General features: G+C 40.3%; 1 protein-coding gene across 6 annotated transcripts in view; it reads left to right on the top strand.

Moving 5' to 3' along the window:
* The window catches only part of UNKL (unk like zinc finger), a 147600-nt gene that overhangs the window by 70328 nt on the left and 59656 nt on the right, over nt 1–17616 (top strand). For all 6 annotated transcript variants that reach the window (XM_077829347.1, XM_077829350.1, XM_077829351.1 and 3 more), the window contains 2 exons: nt 12811–12999; nt 16298–16360. In XM_077829347.1, coding sequence (XP_077685473.1) covers nt 12811–12999; nt 16298–16360 — 252 coding nt within the window. The remainder of the gene's footprint in view (nt 1–12810; nt 13000–16297; nt 16361–17616) is intronic.

Below are 17616 nucleotides of genomic sequence, written 5' to 3'. Positions count from 1 at the left end.
CCCTAGTCACCTGTTGCCTTGATTATTGTAGCCCCTTGGGGTCTTCCCTTACTCTCATATTTGGTCCCACATATCCTTCCATCAAGGTACCATTAAAAGCATCTTTCTTGTCCAATACTCTGACCACCTCTTTCTATTATTAACACATACCCAAATACCTAACTTGCGCTGGCTCTCAGTTCTCTGTCTCAAGGCTCTGCATGTTTCTTCTATCTCCCAACTTCCCTGTTCATGCCTTACATTCTGCCAGCTTTGCACAGCATGACATATCCTTGGTGGTCTCCTCCCGTGAGTGATTCAGTGCCTTTTCTTACACAGCCTCAAGACTTAGAATAACCTCACTGACTCATTGCATCATGCAGCCATACTCGACACCTTCAAATGCTTTTCAAGATTGATTGCTTTTGGTTAGCTTTGCAACCATGGAGATAATCTGGTTGGGTAGAAAGTGTATCGGAAATTAGGAATATATGAAAAACAGTGGTCCCAGGAAAAATCTCTGGCCTGTAAGAAACTGGGACTTATAAAAAAAAAAAAAAAAAAGTAAAAGGGGAGGAAAGATGACACCAGTATGCACAGAGGCTGTGATATATATGTGTGTGTATATATGTATGTAATGTGTGTGTATATATGTGTATATACACACCAGAAAGAGCAATGCATTTGCATCACGTAGGTATAAGAAACCATGTACAAGGATGAGAAAGAAGCAACATACTTCTCTTTTTACATCAAGTGTGCTAAATCTGAATCTTGCTAGTGGAGCATGTTTTAGGCTCTTCTTAATTCTTTAATGCCATTTTTCCCATTCCATTGTTCACTGTTGGTAATGAGGCCTCAGGCGTGGGGGATGGGAGCCAGGAATAGCCCTTGTTTTCTAATCCGGGAACCTTTTCCCTCTCTGGCCGTGGACAAGTAATTCAATCTTTTTGTCTTTGTTTCCCTATGTATAAAATTTGAGTAAAACTAACCTATCATGAAGGGTTTTTTGAGGATTAATTAGCATTTGTAAAGTGCTTTGAAGAAGAAAAGGGCCATGGAACATGTTTTCTGAATTAGAGATGAATACAACAATAAGGCGCTGAACAAATCATAACTAAACATTTTATTACAACATGCGGGGCATATTCTCCCCTTTTTCTTCTGTGCAAGCATTCTACTGACATCAGCATTCTGCACTCTGGGGAGTATAATCACGACTGTACTCTGGCCAACAGACTAAAATTAAACAAAATTCAGCCCTCTCCTCTGAGTTTGACACCACTGGTCCAACGAGTAATCAAAAATACTGTATTTGTGCAATGTGGATGAGTTAAGGTTGCTATGAGAACTACTCTACTTACATTTTTTTAACTCTGATGTTTAAATTTTCACCCTTGTTGCATTTCACACAGTTTTTTTTTATTTCACTTCCTAGATTTTTTTTTTTTTTATAAAGAGAAATATAGATAAGAGAGCAGAAAAACAAAAGCATCACACTGGTGCATGCTTCTTGGAGACACAGTCACCTGTCCTAGGGCACAGTCTGGGGACCCGCTCCTCAGCCATGTCTTCAAAAATTTCCCATATGCTTGGGCTCTGCACCTCAGAATGCTGTCCTGCCACCACACCAGGGAAGATTTTAAGAATTGTTGGGGTTACAGATGAAAACATAGAAAAAAGGCAGCAGATCTTGGTGGTTTTTGTCCTGAACTTTTCCCTTTACATTTAATATGGCAGGAGCACAGTACCCCTATAGGTTCTGTCATTCCTCCAATCCCCATTCCAGATGCAACAGTCTGGAGGCTGGAGTTCACTGTGGATTGTGAACCCCAGAGCAAGGGAAACTTGATTGAGCAAGCAGTTTTCAAATATGAATAACTTCGGGCAGTTTTAGCTCAAGTTTATGTAGCCTTAAAGGTGATGTGCCCCAAACAACCATATAAATGAGCTGTGTTGTGAAGGACTGAACCTGAGAATGGTGGAGGTGTTCAGATCTGGTTTTTAGCTCTAATTTGGAGCTCTTGGTCATGGAGAGCGTTGTCTTTGGTCTTTCCTGTCCAATTTGTCTTTCCAGCTGTGAATCAGTTGTGGAGGAACACTCTTGACTTCTCACTAGGGCAATGACATTGGCAAGTAATGTCTAAGTTCCGGCAACCATATGTAATAGGCAGAAACTCTGCTCTATCTAATTTTTTTATAGTACTGAGGAACTGTTGGCCGGTTGTCAGAGTGACACTGTATGTCCAGTTTAAAACTTGAAACATGTTTAAATTTAGCAAAGAACTGCTGCTCTAAGAAGAAGCCTCAGGCCAAGTTTGAACTTTAAAAAAATTAGCTACTTTAGTTATTTTAACTCAAGTAATATATCAAGATAACGGGGGGCAGGACTGTATTTTTATTCTGGCTCAGATAACTCAAAAACAGATTGACTTTCATACAGTTTTCCACCTTTTGAGCATGAAAAGTTTTAGCCCCAAAGGAAACTTCCTCAGAAAGTGATGATTGAACACAGGGTTAGAATAGGTTTTGTTTTGCAACTTTTTTATTATTAAGCATTTATGAAAATCAAAGGTTCCATTTTTAAAATTTGTATTTGTTTGCAGTAGTGCCCACTACGTGCAAGGCGCTTTCCAGCCACTTAAGAGGATCCTTGGTCTGAGGAGCTCATAATCTAAGGATAAACAATTAGATAAAATTAAGAGGAATAACAAGCAATTAATATACAAGTCAGCTTGATTCACTATAGATGGTACACAGAGTCTTTAATTAATACACAGCAGCAATAATTATTGGTAGATTTTAGGCAATATAATTTAGTGACTAAGAAAATAAAAAATAGTTAAAGCATAAACAGGTTAAATAATTCGGTAAAATCAGTTTTACTGAAATATTCCCAATTTTTGTGGCATTTTAAAAATAGATATTAAAATCCAGGTAGATATCAGCACTGTTTGAAAAATCACATTTTTGCCTCTCTTCTCCCTTAATTTAAACAAGATATAAAGAAGGCATGATGAGTGTACAAAATAAAAATACAAAATTACAAAACAAAAGTCCACGAATCCAAAGTTTCATGAGGTTGAAGATTCATTCTGGAAAACAGTGCCACGTGCTTAACTCTGCCTGAAAGCCAACCATTTCAGCATTACCAGAAAATGTGATTGGCCTGTTCTGTTACATCACAGGAAGAAGAAATCCTCAGAGCAAAATTTGTCAAATATGTAAGAGCTAACAATGGATTATGCAAAGTTGATTATTGTAGATCACATCATGAAAATCTCACTGATCTCAGCCAATTTGCCCTCCAAATCCTGGTATTGCTGCCAGATCCAGTCCGTGTAATATGTGGCTTCTCCAAATTTACCTATAAAGTGATATTGTCTGAATATGATAATCTCAGTGAAGTAGAGCCTTTCCGAACAAAGAATCCTATAAAGAATATTGGACATCAACTAACTCATAGTACACATGAAAATTTAATACGTGAGTTTAAAATCAGTTTTTTATTACTTATATTGTTTTCTTTTAAAGTTCACCACCAAAACAAATACTGAAAAATTCCCAGATATTTTTAAAGGTATAAATTTAGCTGTCTTCGTATACTGTGCAGCGTTGTTTATAGGCATGTCGTTCCCAGTATATTACAGACACAAGATGGGTTAGTTAATATCTTTTCTTGGACCAAATGAGACTAGGTTAGAGTTCATAAATGAACTGTTAATGCACGTCAGCAGGGTACACATGAACAGTTAATCCGTTGCAGGCTAGTGCAGGGTAAATGTAAACCCCAGCTTGCCTCAAACTAATGTTTCTGTAAACAAGGCCTTAGTCTTGCATCTTTTATATTGGTAAATAATGTTTGTATCCCATCTGTAAATCCAGGCTCCCTTAATATGATGTAAAGATGATGAAAGAGAGATTTGAATGAATAAATAATTTTAGATGTTGCTAAAATTCTTTTTGTGCGTGTGGTTTTAAGATGCACCATAATCTATCAGTGCTAGAGGCAAGTTCATTACACCATCAATAATAAAGATTCAGTTCCTCTGCAGTGGTATAAAGTACCTTTTTCTAACTCTTAGGGTCAGGGTCACCTGCCCTTAAAGGTGTTACTAGTCCAGGCGTGAATTACTGCCCTAGGCCTTGAGCTAATTTAATTTTGCTTTTTGCTTTTTTTTTTTTTTTTTTTTTTGAGGAAAGGAAGTTGAAAGGTCACTTTGTTTCTGAGTTAAAGGCATTTGTTTGAAGCTGCTCAGAAATTTGAAATGTTAAGTCACGACAAAGTGAGCAGAGTTCATCTGAGGCAGCCAGCGATGCATTATCAATGTAGTTTATCAAATAGAGATCACTGCCACCACATGGGTAACAAATTTAGTTACATTTAATTTATTGTATTTGGTTCTTTTGAATTCATGAGTTAAGGTTTTGTGTAATAAGTATTACAAATCCAATGGCATTTCTCATAAGAGTAGAGATCGATACCAGATTTAGCCAAAATTCCTTCCTTTGCTCTAACTCCCACCCCTTCTGGAAGTACTGTTCGGTAGGCATCCACCTAACTGCTGTGGACCCACCCAGAAGTTGCTTTATGCCAATGATGAAGTGATTTTTTGTGTGTGTATAGGTGTGGATTGTGACTTTAGGAGCAGTCCTGAGGAAGATGTCGTATGCAAACTGTACCACCCCAAGAGTTAGTCTCAGGAGGCATTGTGACTCAGTGAAACACCACTAAGTCACAATATTTGTCCTGGTTTCTCCTTGCTTTGAGGCCAGGGGGTAGGAATAAGGAATTAATAATTATTTGTTGGTATATGACACCCTCATACTGGCTCAACTGCCCTATCTCGTGAGTTTGTGAATGGCAGGTCCACCGACAGCAATTCCGGGTGCCAAGGCCATTCCTGGGGGGTGTAGGGCCTGGGGTGGAAATGATGAATCCGTCATTTCTGGGACCAACCACGTTGGCCATTCGTGCCGGCCCACTGGGCCCCCCAAAGCATGGGGCTCAGAGCGATCACATGCTCCTGGGAGCCCTGCAACCCATCCCTGGCCCTTATAAATCACCCAGGCCTCTTGGCAATTGCCCCCTTCGGCAGGCCTGGTGAATGGAGGTGGGGTTAGCTGCAGATCCACCATTTCCACTTACTCATCACTCTCCTGCTCTGTTGTGAGGAAGGATAGGGAAGAAGATAAGCCAACACACAATTCATGCTAATTCCTACATGCCTAGAGACTTGTCTGGAAAACGTTTGCAGGTGCAGTTTTTGTGCCTGTGTATTCTGCTGCTGGAATACTGTGTCCTGTTCTGGTGTCCACAGTTCAAGAAGGATGTTGATAAATTGGAGACGGTTCAGAAAAGAGTCATGAGAATTATTAATGTTTTTTGAAAAACATAACTTACAGTGAAAGACTCCAAGAGCTCAATCTATTTCATTTATCAAATAAAAGATTATGGGGTATTTTGATCAGTCTGTAAGTATGTACATGGGGAACAGAAATTTGATAATGGGCCTTTCAGACTTCCAGACAAAGATATGACAAGATCCAGTGATTGAGAGTTAAAGCTAGACAAATTCAGGCTAGAAATAAGGCATACATTTTTAACGAAGAGGGTAATTAATTATTGGAAGAATTTAACAAGGGTGTGGTAGAATCTTTATCACTGGAATTTTTTTAAATCAAGATTGGGTGTTTTTTTCTAGAAGATATGCTCTAGTTTAATCATAGCTATTGGACTTGAAGCACAAATTAATTCAGAGGAGTTCTGTGGCATGTATTATGTAGGAGGTCAGCCTAGATACCCCAAAGGTCCATTCTGGCCTTAAAATCTATGAATGTATATAGTGCAAGTCACAGTCTAGGCCATTAACTGTGAAGTGCTTTGGAATGATATGAGATGTAAAGTACCATTTTAAATTGAAAACAAATTAGGCAAATATTTATATTCTATTCTGCAACATATGAGATGTATTTAAAATAGAGCCATAAAATTAAAACTTCCTTAGGTAAAATTTCTTCAAGGAAGAAATTAGGCTGGTATGTTCATGAGCCAACCTAGCTTGAGAAAATGGCTTGTAAGACAGAGCGCCAGTAACACTATTGACAAAATTTTTATTCTAAAACTAGAAGAACATGTTCAGACTGATTAAATATTTAATACAGTTCTAAGTCAAAATTGCCAAGTTTTAATCAAGTTTTAATCTCAGTCACTTACTGGACTTAGTCTAGTTCAGGGTTTCTCAAACTTCATTGCACCATGACCCCCTTCTGACAACAAAAATTACTACATGACTATGGGAAGGGGGATTGAAGATGGCAGCAGGGCTGAAGCCTGATACCTGTTGCCTGGGGGCAAAGCCAAAGCCTGAGCCCCGCTGCCCAGAAGGGGGGCCAAAGCCGAAGCTTGAGGGCTGCAGCCCTGGGCGGGAGATGGTGGTGGCTGTAACCAGAACCCCGCTGCCCATGGCTGAAGCCACAGCCTGAGCTCTGCCACCCAGGACTGAAGACTTTGGGCTTCAGCTTCAGCCCTGGGCGATGGGGCTCGCACTTTGGCTTCAGCTCCGGGCTCCAGCAAGTCTAACGCAGGGATAGGGTGGAGAAACAGAGAAATCTGTTGCATTTCTGGTTTTATTCTATCATTGTTGAGGTGGGTAGAAGTTTCCTGACTTTCTGCTGCAGTCATATCAGTTAGATAACACAGAGCTACTTCTGCATGCATGGTGGGAAGGAAGACAGGAGACTAGAAAACAAATGGAAGAAAATGCTGCCCATAGTAGTGTTGTTTGGTAATAAGCAGATTTAGGTTTTTGTTCTTGATTTTACTCATCCTTTAAAAATATTTTATCCTTATATACTATTTATGTAACTGTGGATAGGTGTGAGAGCACATAGTATAGTATTAAGCAAGTAGTGCGACAACAGTGGTGGGTGAAGAATAGCTAAACAAAATGAGTGACTTTGGAGGAGAGCATGTAATCAGAGAGAGGCTGTTGTAGGTCCAAGGGGTATTTTTAAATAGGATTTAGTGTTATGTTTGGGAGAAAGAAATAAAGATAATTCAGAAGTGAGATGAACCAAGTTAAATGTCAGGTGCAAGAGGGAGAACAAGAGGCGAGGAGAGCAGGGATAGGAGTGGAGTTGTATGAAGTCCTGCAGGAAAAAAAACATGATTTCATTCAGGTAACTGATTATGCAAGACAGTTCAAATACTAATTCATTCTAAGAACATTATAGTATCACACTAACAGTACAGCAACTGTCCTGGAGGTGGTAGTTCTGTTCTAAACTCCTATTTTCAGTCATTTGAAACTGTCTAAAAACATCTATTTTGGGGTGAAACTTATTTTGGTTGTGGATTATTTTATATGGAAAGTTTGAAGAAAATGTATTACTTTGTTTTACGAGTTATTAGAATATGACAAGATGTCTTCTAGACATCGAGAACTTTAATTGTATGCTTTTTGGTGCACAAATACATACGGTTAAAAATATTTTGGTTTAAATCTTCACACTTTGTGTATGGTGGAATGACAGTTGTGTGCTTTGATCCTATTTGAAGGAATTTTGATTTTGCAATTACAAAGTTTTGCACGTTTTTCAGATCCATTGGCCATGGGCAGCACACCACTTTACTTAGTGATTTAAAATGAAGTTCTCCTCAGAAAAGTGACTTTTTGTTAAAGAAAAAAGCCTCTAAGTGTTCTGTGTTTATCTCAGTTATGCTTCATATCTATTTTGCTCAGTTTACAAGTAAAAAAGATGAATTTTCTCACTTCCTATTCTCCCACTCCGTCTGGGTCTGAAACTCATGTGGATTTCTTTCTGGCTCATGTATAGTTATTAATAATAGAGATTGTGAAAGCTGGATTCTGCTCCCACTTTATGACTGTGCACCCTTCTTTTTGGATACAAGGTGTAATTGTGGGTAGTTTTTGTACCTACAATAAGAAGTTAATTGACAATTCTGCTCATAATACACAAGAGAGAAGAGAATCCATCTCCTGCTCTTCTTTGTGTCGACTCTGCAGGAGTAAAAAATAGTAAACATTAAAATCGTCAGATATAATGCTCACTACACCCAGGGAGCACATCGGTTCAGTAAAAAGATAGGATTTTTAAGTGGTCACTTTTCAGAGCAGAGCCATACATCAAAGTATTATGCTCTGAATATTTATAGGTGTAGGTGTGTTTGTGCCACCATTCATAAGGGAGGAAGCATTATGATGATCCAATCTGATCTGTGTAACACAGCCATAGAATTTCATCCAGTAATTCCCACATTAATCCCTTAACTTCTGGTTGAACTACAGCATATCTTTTAGAAAGACATCCAGCCTTGATTTAAAGAATTCAAGTTATGGAGAATCCATGACATCCTAGGTAAATTTGTCAATGCTTAATTAACCTCAGTTTAAAAATGGGTGCTTTATTGGCAACCTGAATTTGTCTAGCTTCAGCTTCCAGCCATTGTCTCTTGTTATACCTTTGTCTGCTTGATAAAACAGCCCTCTATCAGAATTTTCCCCCCTGTATATAGGTACTTTTGAGATTATAATTAAGGCTGTTTTAGTCACCGGTATTTTTAGTAAAAGTCATGGACAGGACACAGGCAGTAAACAAAAATTCACAGCTTGTGACCTTTCCATTACTTTTTACTATATGCCCCTGACTAAAACTTGGGGGGGGGAGGTGGTTCATGGGTGCGCCTCGGGTGCTCAGACGGGGGGCGCACCCCGGCTCCTGGCAAGCGGCAACCTCCAGCTCCTAGCTCTATGTGCTGTCTCCACTCTGCCCCAAGCCCTGGTTCTGCAGCTCCCATTGGCTGGTAACTGCGGAGGCAGCAGTTGGCGCTAGGAGCTGAGGGAGGGAAGTTCCTGTCACCCTTCCGGGGAGCCCCCCCAGGTAAGCACTGCCCTGCACCCCAATCCCCAGCCCTGAGCCCCCCTCACCCAAACTCTTGCCATGGGGGGGACCCAAGACTGGCCCAGCAGCAGAGGGTGTGACTGGCCCAGGGGCTGCCCGAGCTGCTCAGGAGGCTCCTGGGCCAGCCCCACGGGCCTCTGTAAAAATCACAGAAAGTCACAAAATCCATGACTTCTGTGATCTTCGTGACAAACACAGAGCCTTAATTATAATCAAGTTACCCTCAGTTGTTTTTACAGTCTTTTAAGGTTGGACTGAATACTGTACCACACATTTATAAACTACAGAACTACTTGAGAACAGCCCACTTCTTTTCCTGAGACAGTCATCCTTAATTTTTCCAATTTCTCACTTACTGTTATACAAAAATGTTAACATGTTAAAGCTCAAGGATATAACAAATGTAAACAATACTGTCTTTGTACAAGGGCAGCCTTAGAAAAGAAACTTTTTGGGGTTACAAGAAGTGGCATCTGAAGGAATAATGATTGGATGCTGTAACATTAACATCATAGCCAGATCATGACATCGTTACTTATTGATTTCAATAGTAGTTTTGCCTGAATAAATCTTGAATAAGGATTTCATGATTTTGCCTGTGGTGATTGATGGTGGTGGTTGTGGTTGTTCAGAATTTATATAGCACCATATGTTCACATGGTGCTTTACAAAGAAGTTAAACAAACAAACACATTGGGACTAATGAGGTTTTCCCTCAAAATACTTGGGTTGCAGGGGATTACAGGAGGCCAGATCCATTTATGCAGACTCCTCTTGTAGCTCTGTGGCTTCCTAGTTCCCCCTTAGGTACATGGGCATTATCTGGCTCTGAGTTGCCAGAGCTTCCTTTGCTGGTGTGTGCTCTAAAATTTCAGTGAAAAGGTGGACTCACAGCTGGGAAGGGGCAGAGGGGCAGCAAAAAAATTATTGCAGACGCAAAGCTACATTAGCTTTTGAGCAGGTTAATGACAAGGCTGAGGTGTGGTCATCCTTACCCCCTATTCTTACTCTGTGCATGGATTCCTAGACCCTGTGGAGATTCTCTGCAGGGTCATATGTGGGTGGGGGAACAGGGCAGCGCCACATATAGCATTCCCTCACCTTCTCTGACACAGAAAGGTGACAGTCTGTACATGGAGTCTTCCCATGTTTTTTTACAACACTATATCCCTTGGTATCATTTTCATCTTCCCTTGTGTTCTCAGCTCCCTCTCAAGTTAGTACTTGCAGTAGATTTCATTAACATGCTCTTTATTCATCATTTTTCTGGTCCTTACTGAAGATGTCAAATAAGACTGGTGCTTACGGCAGTTCTCCCAGTGCCTGGTAGACTGCTGCCCCTCAGGTTGTGATATATCACTGTTTATTTTTACCATTTGTTTGCAATTCTTCAGCCAGTTTTCAGTCCACATTACATTTTTTTATCCCTCAATTTTAATTAATTTTTCAAATAAGATACTCTATCAAAAGCTACATTTACCATTTTTATTTTCCTCCAGTAGCTTTTGTAAATATATCCCACAAAAAGCTGTCATGTATGTTTGGCATGATTTGTTGTTTATAAGGGAGCTATACACAAGAATAGTTATTAAATAGTACATAAAACCAACGCATCTTTCATGTCTGGATAACTTTACCATCATCACTTTCATGTCTTCCATCACTTGCATAGACTTTATTAAATATTTATCTTAATGTTTTCAAAATATTAAAGAGGAGGAGAGTGTGTCCCTGCTCCAGTGTGTAGTGTGTTTTACCTAAACCATCATGCTAATTTGTTAGTGCGCGTGTATAAAAAGTAATGTCCATTAGCCAAAATAAAATAGAATTGGATTCACGCTACTTTTTTGCCTTTACTTTGTTATAAAAGTAATGTTGTTGACTGAATAGTCAGTTTCTTAAGAGTCCATGCGTTTTGGTAAGATTAAAAATAAAGCATTGCTACAGTTATGGTTGAGGGTACACTTCCATTTGAAACCCTTGTTTTAAGGAGTTTTTAACTTTCTAGAAAAATTACCATTAGGAATTAAATGTCTTGTACTTGTTCTTATGCTAATAGTAAAATTTTTGTGATAGTTTATTTAAATTTCATGAGGTTGTTTTCCAACTTTCCTGAGTACTGAAAATAGGCATTGATTAATTTGACAAATTACATATCCTTTTTTTGCAGTGAGCTACTTCAAGCAATGTCATTTTAAGAATTCAGACTTGGCATACGTCTTCCTCAACAAGGAATGTTTACTATGTGTCTTCTTTTTTTTTTTTTTTTTTTTTTTTTAAACAAGCAAGTAGATGGGAAAATAGTCGTGAAGGAGTAGACATCTGTATATTGCAAGACGATAATGTCCTTTTTTTTTTTTTTTGGAAACAAATATGCACTGAGTGCAATTATCCCCCTGAGACTGTTTTTCTATACATATTCAAAGAACCACATAGGACCAAATTCAACCCTAGTGTAAGCAAACACAATTCTGTTGAAGTCAGTGGAGTCTCAGTAGGATTGAGTTTACTCCTACTATATGAGTTTTGAATTACTGTTTAAAGAAATACAGTTAGGGTTATGATAGTAGTTGTAACATTGACTTCAGTGGGAGTTGTATCTGCATATGACAGGGCTGAAATTGGTTCATAGTCTCATCTGTTCATTTTCCAGATAGAGAAATGTGTGGGCTGAATTTTTCACCAAAAAAGGCAGAATTGTAGGGCCAGAACTTCAGCTAGGTCATTGATTTTAATTGAGTCTTTTGATTTTCACCAGTGGAGGCTTTGGTCTATGTCAGGGGTGGGTAGCCTACGGCCTACAGGCTACATCCGGCCCATCAGACCTTTTAATCCGGCCCTCGAGCTCCCGCTGGGGAGCAGAATCAGGGGCTTGCCCCACTCTGCCTGCCCGGTGCTCCCTAGTCCCTGACTCACAACTCCTTAAGAACCATCTTCCTGCATGCAGAGCCACACTGCGCAGGCATGACCAACACCGCTTACCCAGACTTTAGCCCGCTGTTTCCGGGATTGGAACCCTGCCCCTACATGGCACTGAGCCCAATCCCCGAAGTGCCAGCCTCCTTGCATCAGCCTCCGCCCAAACTAGCCAATAATCAAGCCCAGCAGCATCCCAGGATACCACCCTCCAGACTCTCGAAACTGCCCAGGGACCTCACTTGTCCCAGCTAGCGGACCTGGTACGGCCCCCTTGGTATCACTGCCGGCAGGGCCCCTAGGAGTCCCCAGTAGTGCCCCTGTAGAGCACTGCCCCCCGCAACTCACCCCATGAGTACCCCTGCCCCTACTTCAGTAACATCCCTTATAGAGCCCCCCCCCCTTTGCATATCTCTGAATTGTTAATTTCCTGAGCATTCATGGCCTACCATGCAATTTCCATACCCAGATATGGCTCTCAGACCAAAAAGTTTGCCCACCCCTGGTCTATAGGAACGTGAGAACTGCCATATTGGGTCAGACTTGGGGGTAGTACGCAAAACAGGACAATTTTGGAGAGTTCCAATCCTATCTTCTCCTCCTGGCTTCTGGCAGTCAGAGGTTTAGCATCACCCCAAACATGGGATTGTATTCCTGACCATCTTGGTTGATAGCCATGGATGGACCTAGCCTCCATGAACTTGTCTAGTTTTTTATTCACCTCAGTTATACTCTGGCCATCACACCATTCTGTGGCAATGAGTTCCACAGGTTAATTGTGCATAGTGTGAATGTTTGCCTTTGGAACCATTACTTTGAATTTTCCAACTTTGAAAAATAATGTTGCATTAACATAGGTTTTGCCATTTAAACACGCATATGCATGTGTGTATGTATTTGTATAAGTAGGTATATGGTTATTTAAGTAACCATTTAAAAATGGAGTAGAGTAGAGCATATTGGACAGATCCTATTTTCTCTCTCCTACAGATTTCCTGTGCCTCAAGTCCAACAGTAATGTCAAGCTCTGGTAGCTGTAGATCATTGTCGCCTATTGGACCCCTTTGTAGGCAAAGATCATTAGCAAATGGTGCTTTGTGTTCCGAGTGTAGCACATCAGGTGTTTCTTCACCAAATTCTAGCTACCCAAAAGCACCAGGTTTTGAACGAGAGGATCAGGTATGTAAATACTAGAAATACAAATAAAATCTTGAGATAGATAAAATTAGAGTCTGCAGAAAACCTTTCTTGTATTTCCCTCAACTCTTTAAAATGCATTTTGATTTCTTAACACCCCACCCACCCCCCCGGCGCTTTGAGATGGCATTTTTGCTAACACATGCTTTAGAACTTAGCAGCTTGTCTTGTAAAAGCGTTAAAATGTTTAAAGAGTACAGTTCCAAATGTAAGAGCGGAAATATTTTCCAAACCCATTTTATCTTTAAAACAGACCTAAATATATTCTTCAGATATATTCAGTTTAAGTTGTTTTTGTTTTTTTAATTTATTCTAGATTTTAGAATTTTTGGAATTTTTCCATTTATGAAGTCCTCAGTTGGTTAAAAAGTTAACACGCAAATGTGTTAGATGCAGTTAAAGCACATGTTTTATGTAGATGTTTATCATTCGCTCAGTGTAGTATCTGATTTGTTACACCATTAGATTAATGCACAAGTTGCCTTATAGGCTTTAAAGCATTCAGTTTTGGGTTTTTACTTAATTGAGAACTTCCTACCAACCTATCAAGGACTCACATTTTGCTACAAAATATTACTCATTGGAGGCTTGATCCTGCTTCTATTAAAATCAATGGAAAGACACTCATTGACTTCAGCAGAAATTAGATCTGCTCTACTATACATAGGTTTCAGAGTAGCAGCCGTGTTAGTCTGTATTCGTAAAAAGAAAAGGAGTACTTGTGGCACCTTAGAGACTAACAAATTTATTTGAGCATAAGCTCCAGTGAGCTGTAGCTCACGAAAGCTTATGCTCAAATAAATTTGTTAGTTTCTAAGGTGCCACAAGTACTCCTTTTCTTTCTACTATACATAGTCATAGAGTTCAAAGCCAGAAGGGATCACCAGATCATCCAGTCTGACCTCCACCAACACCACCCAGATGCTAAACCCAACAATCAAAATTATATCAAACTATTATAGCCCCCAGGAGACTAAATAATTATGTGCCACAGGCAGAGAATAGGAGGGACTGAGGTGCACCAGTGCTTGAGGCTCCCATAATGGTAGGGAAAAGATTGATATATACCTAGATAATCCCGGCAAGTGATCTGTACCCACAGGCTCTAGAGGAAGGCGAAAAACCCCATAGTCACTGCCAGTTTGACATGAGGGGAAATTCCTTCCCAACCCCACATACAGTGATCAATTATAACCTGAGATGAGAGCAAGAGCTAGCCAGCTAAGCACCTGGGAGAGAGAATGTTTGGTGTTGCCTCAGAGCCCCAGCCCTCCCTGTGTGATGTCCCGTCTTCAACTATAGCCATCCCTGATGCTTCAACTGAAGGAGATTTTTTAAAAAATGTGAGGGGAAGAAGGGGAGCAGAAATCCCTTCCTAACTCTCCAGGTGGTTGGCTGAAACCCTGAAGCATGAGCTTTTTAGGAACATAAGATGTAAACTGGAAGTGAGCCCCAGGGCTGTCGAGTACTGCCTCCTACCAACACATTCTACCATCAAAGTACACATTGTTGCTCAGTGCACACCTTGACCTAAGTGATTTGCAATGTAAGTATCCAGCAGGCCAACTTATTTAAAACAAATGAAGTTTTACTTAGGAAAAAGATGCTTTGTTTCTTACATGAAACATTGTCAGGAATGGAACAGGTTAACAGTGGAAAAACTCATAACAAAGGAAATGTCATTGTTGATAGTAGGTTATCCAGCTGTATAGCTGTCATTTATCAAATACACATAAGAAACCCACTCTCCAGCAACGAAACCCATTTGATTATATGTTAAGCTTGTTCAGATATGTGATGTCTACCATGGGTTTCTGCATAGTCTTTGTTACTTTGAAATAAACAAACAGGGTTAGCATTCCTTCTCCTTTCCCTCACCACCTCTTGACCTTCAATCCTAGATCAGCTCTGTCATTCACCAAAAAAGCCACTTGCTCAACTTTGTGTTTACTAAACAATGCTCCATCAATTCTGTTGATTTCTGAGTTCTTTCTGATCACCACCTCATCTCCTACATCAGCCATCTATCTCTAGTCTCCATTGCTCTGCTTTGCCTTTCTATCACTTTCAATACATTAGAATTTACAGAATGGGGAACTCTGTCCTGGGAAGTGGTGACCGTGAAAAAGATATGGGGGTATTGATGGATAATCAGCTGAATGTGAGCTCTAAATATGACACTGTGGCCAAAGGAGCTAATGCAATCCTGGGATGCATAAACAGGGGAATCTCGAGTAGGAATAGGGAGGTTATTTTACCTCTGTATTTGGCACTGGTGAGACCACTTCTGGAATATAGTATCCCATTTTGGTGCTCACAATTCCAGAAGGATGCTATAAATTAGAGAAGATTCAGAGAAAGCCATGAGAATGATAAAGGGTTAGAAAACATATTTTACAGTGATAGACTCAGAGTTCAATCTATTTAGCTTAACAAAGAGAAGGTTAAGGGGCGACTTGATTACAATCTGTAAATATCTACCTAGGGTGCAAATATTTAACAATAGTCTCTTCAGACTAGCAGAGAAAGTTATAACACAATTTAATGACTGGAAGTTGAAGCTATACAAATTCAGACAGGAAGTAATACATTGTTAAATCTGAGAGTAATTAAACTCTGGAACAGTTTACCAAGGATTGTTGTGGATTCTCCATCACTGACCATTTTTAATTCAATATTGGATGTTTTTCTAAAAGTGATGCTCTAGGAATTATTTTGGGGAAATTATGGCCTGTGTTACACAGGAGGTCATACTAGATGACCACATTGGTTCCTTCTGGCCTTGGAATCTACAACTTCGACCTTGCCTGTTCAATTCCTCCCCACTCTTCCACTGACTTGAATCCTTTTGCCCCTCTTCCCCACAGCATTCTATCCCTGTAGCCTCAGCCTGCCCAAGTCTCCAGTTCCTTAACACCTGCTGCTGGCCTGCTTAACTCCTCTGGAAGAAGCCCATGACAACATGGACTTCTATGTGGCTATGGAATTTCTTTGATGTTGTTTTTGCTTCCTGTGGTATTCAGTCAAGCTGGAGGCCAGAAAGCAGGTGGCAGAATCTGTTTGACAGCTGTTTGACAGCTCTCTCCCAGTGTTAGGAACAGCTAAGGCAAGCATATCCAAGACAGCTAGGGCTTAACTCTCTCTATAGGATTGAAATGGCAGAGTTGTGATCAGATTGTTCCAGATAGTAGGACATAGCTGCTGCTGGCCCTGCACTAAGTATTTATATTAATATCCATTCATTAAGCTGATATTTGACTGAGGTTTTTCTTTTTTCCAGGTGAAACAGAAAAGCCTGCCAGCCGACAATTATCAGAAAATAAGTGAACAAGACAATAAGCAGGTATGGTCAGTGAAAGAGCATTATATATATGTCCTTTGTTGTTAATTACTTACCTAGCACCAAACATGTGTCTGGAATTAGTACAGTCTAAAAAGAGCACAATAGATGGAGGACACTGTGGGGAGTGTTGGAAGAGGAGGAGGAAAACTGAAGCAATGTGATCAATAATATGTGTCTGGAAGGTTACACAGGTTTTGGTTTGGTTGTTTTGTCTTTTAAACTGATGGGACTGTGTAATTTTATGAGACTTCTTGGGGAAGTAGGATTTGAGAGCGGGAGACATGGAATGAATGAGAAGTTTGGGCTGAACACAGAAGTTGTTGTGGGATCAAAAGGAGAGAAGGGCAGATAAATAGGGAGAGGCAACTAGGTTATTGAGGACCTTGGAGGTAGAAAGGAGAAAACCCATAATTTGTTTTGGGTTATGATCTAGAGCCAGTGAAGGGATTTTTAGAGGGTTATATGGTCATTGCTTGTGTAAGGAAGAGGATTTTCACAACAGAGTTTTGGATTAATTGAATTTTGGAATAGATAAGTAGTCTTGGCACAAAGACAGGATCTGGACAAGAGCCTTGGTGTTAAGGGGGAGAGGGCAGATTTTGGAGTTATTGTGGAGCTAAAACCAGCTGGAATTAGAGATCGTACTACATCTATATGAGAGTTGAAAATTCAGCCAACTTTCACACCTGTGGAACTAGAAGACTGATGGAGTCATCGACAGTCTTGGAGATAGGAGAGTGTGGAGGGAGGATTTAGAAGGGAAGAAGAGGTGGTTACTTCTGAGCAATCTGAATTTCTGCTAGCAGTGGGGGCATCCAGGTGGAGATGTGAGACCATATCAAGGGGAGAGCTCAGGTGGAAAAATTGATAAGGGTCTGTGACAGGGTCAGGCCAGATGGCTACAGGAGAGTGATTAAGGTAGATATATTAGCCCCAGATTAAGCAGGTCCCTTTTCCCTGAGTAAGCTAATGGGCTGTTCCAGAACAATCAGGAAGTTGCTGGAACCAATTAAGGCTGGCTAATTAGGACTCCTGGCACCAATTAAGAAGCTCCCAGAATCAATTAGGACAGGCAGACTAATCAGGGCACCTGGTTTTTAAAAAGGACCTCACTTCAGTTAGTGAGGTGCGTGTGAAGAGCTGGGAGCAAGAGATGTGCAAGAAGCTGAGAGTGAGAAGGTGTACTGAAGAGTACAAGTGTTATCAGACATCAGGAGGAAGGTCCTGTGGTGAGGATAAAGAAGGAGTTGGGAGAA

Source organism: Eretmochelys imbricata, chromosome 10, assembly GCF_965152235.1.
Source record: "Eretmochelys imbricata isolate rEreImb1 chromosome 10, rEreImb1.hap1, whole genome shotgun sequence".
Lineage (NCBI taxonomy): Eukaryota > Metazoa > Chordata > Testudines > Cheloniidae > Eretmochelys > Eretmochelys imbricata.
The sequence above is the reverse complement of the archived record's forward strand: the minus strand, read 5'-3'. Positions and strand labels throughout refer to the sequence as shown.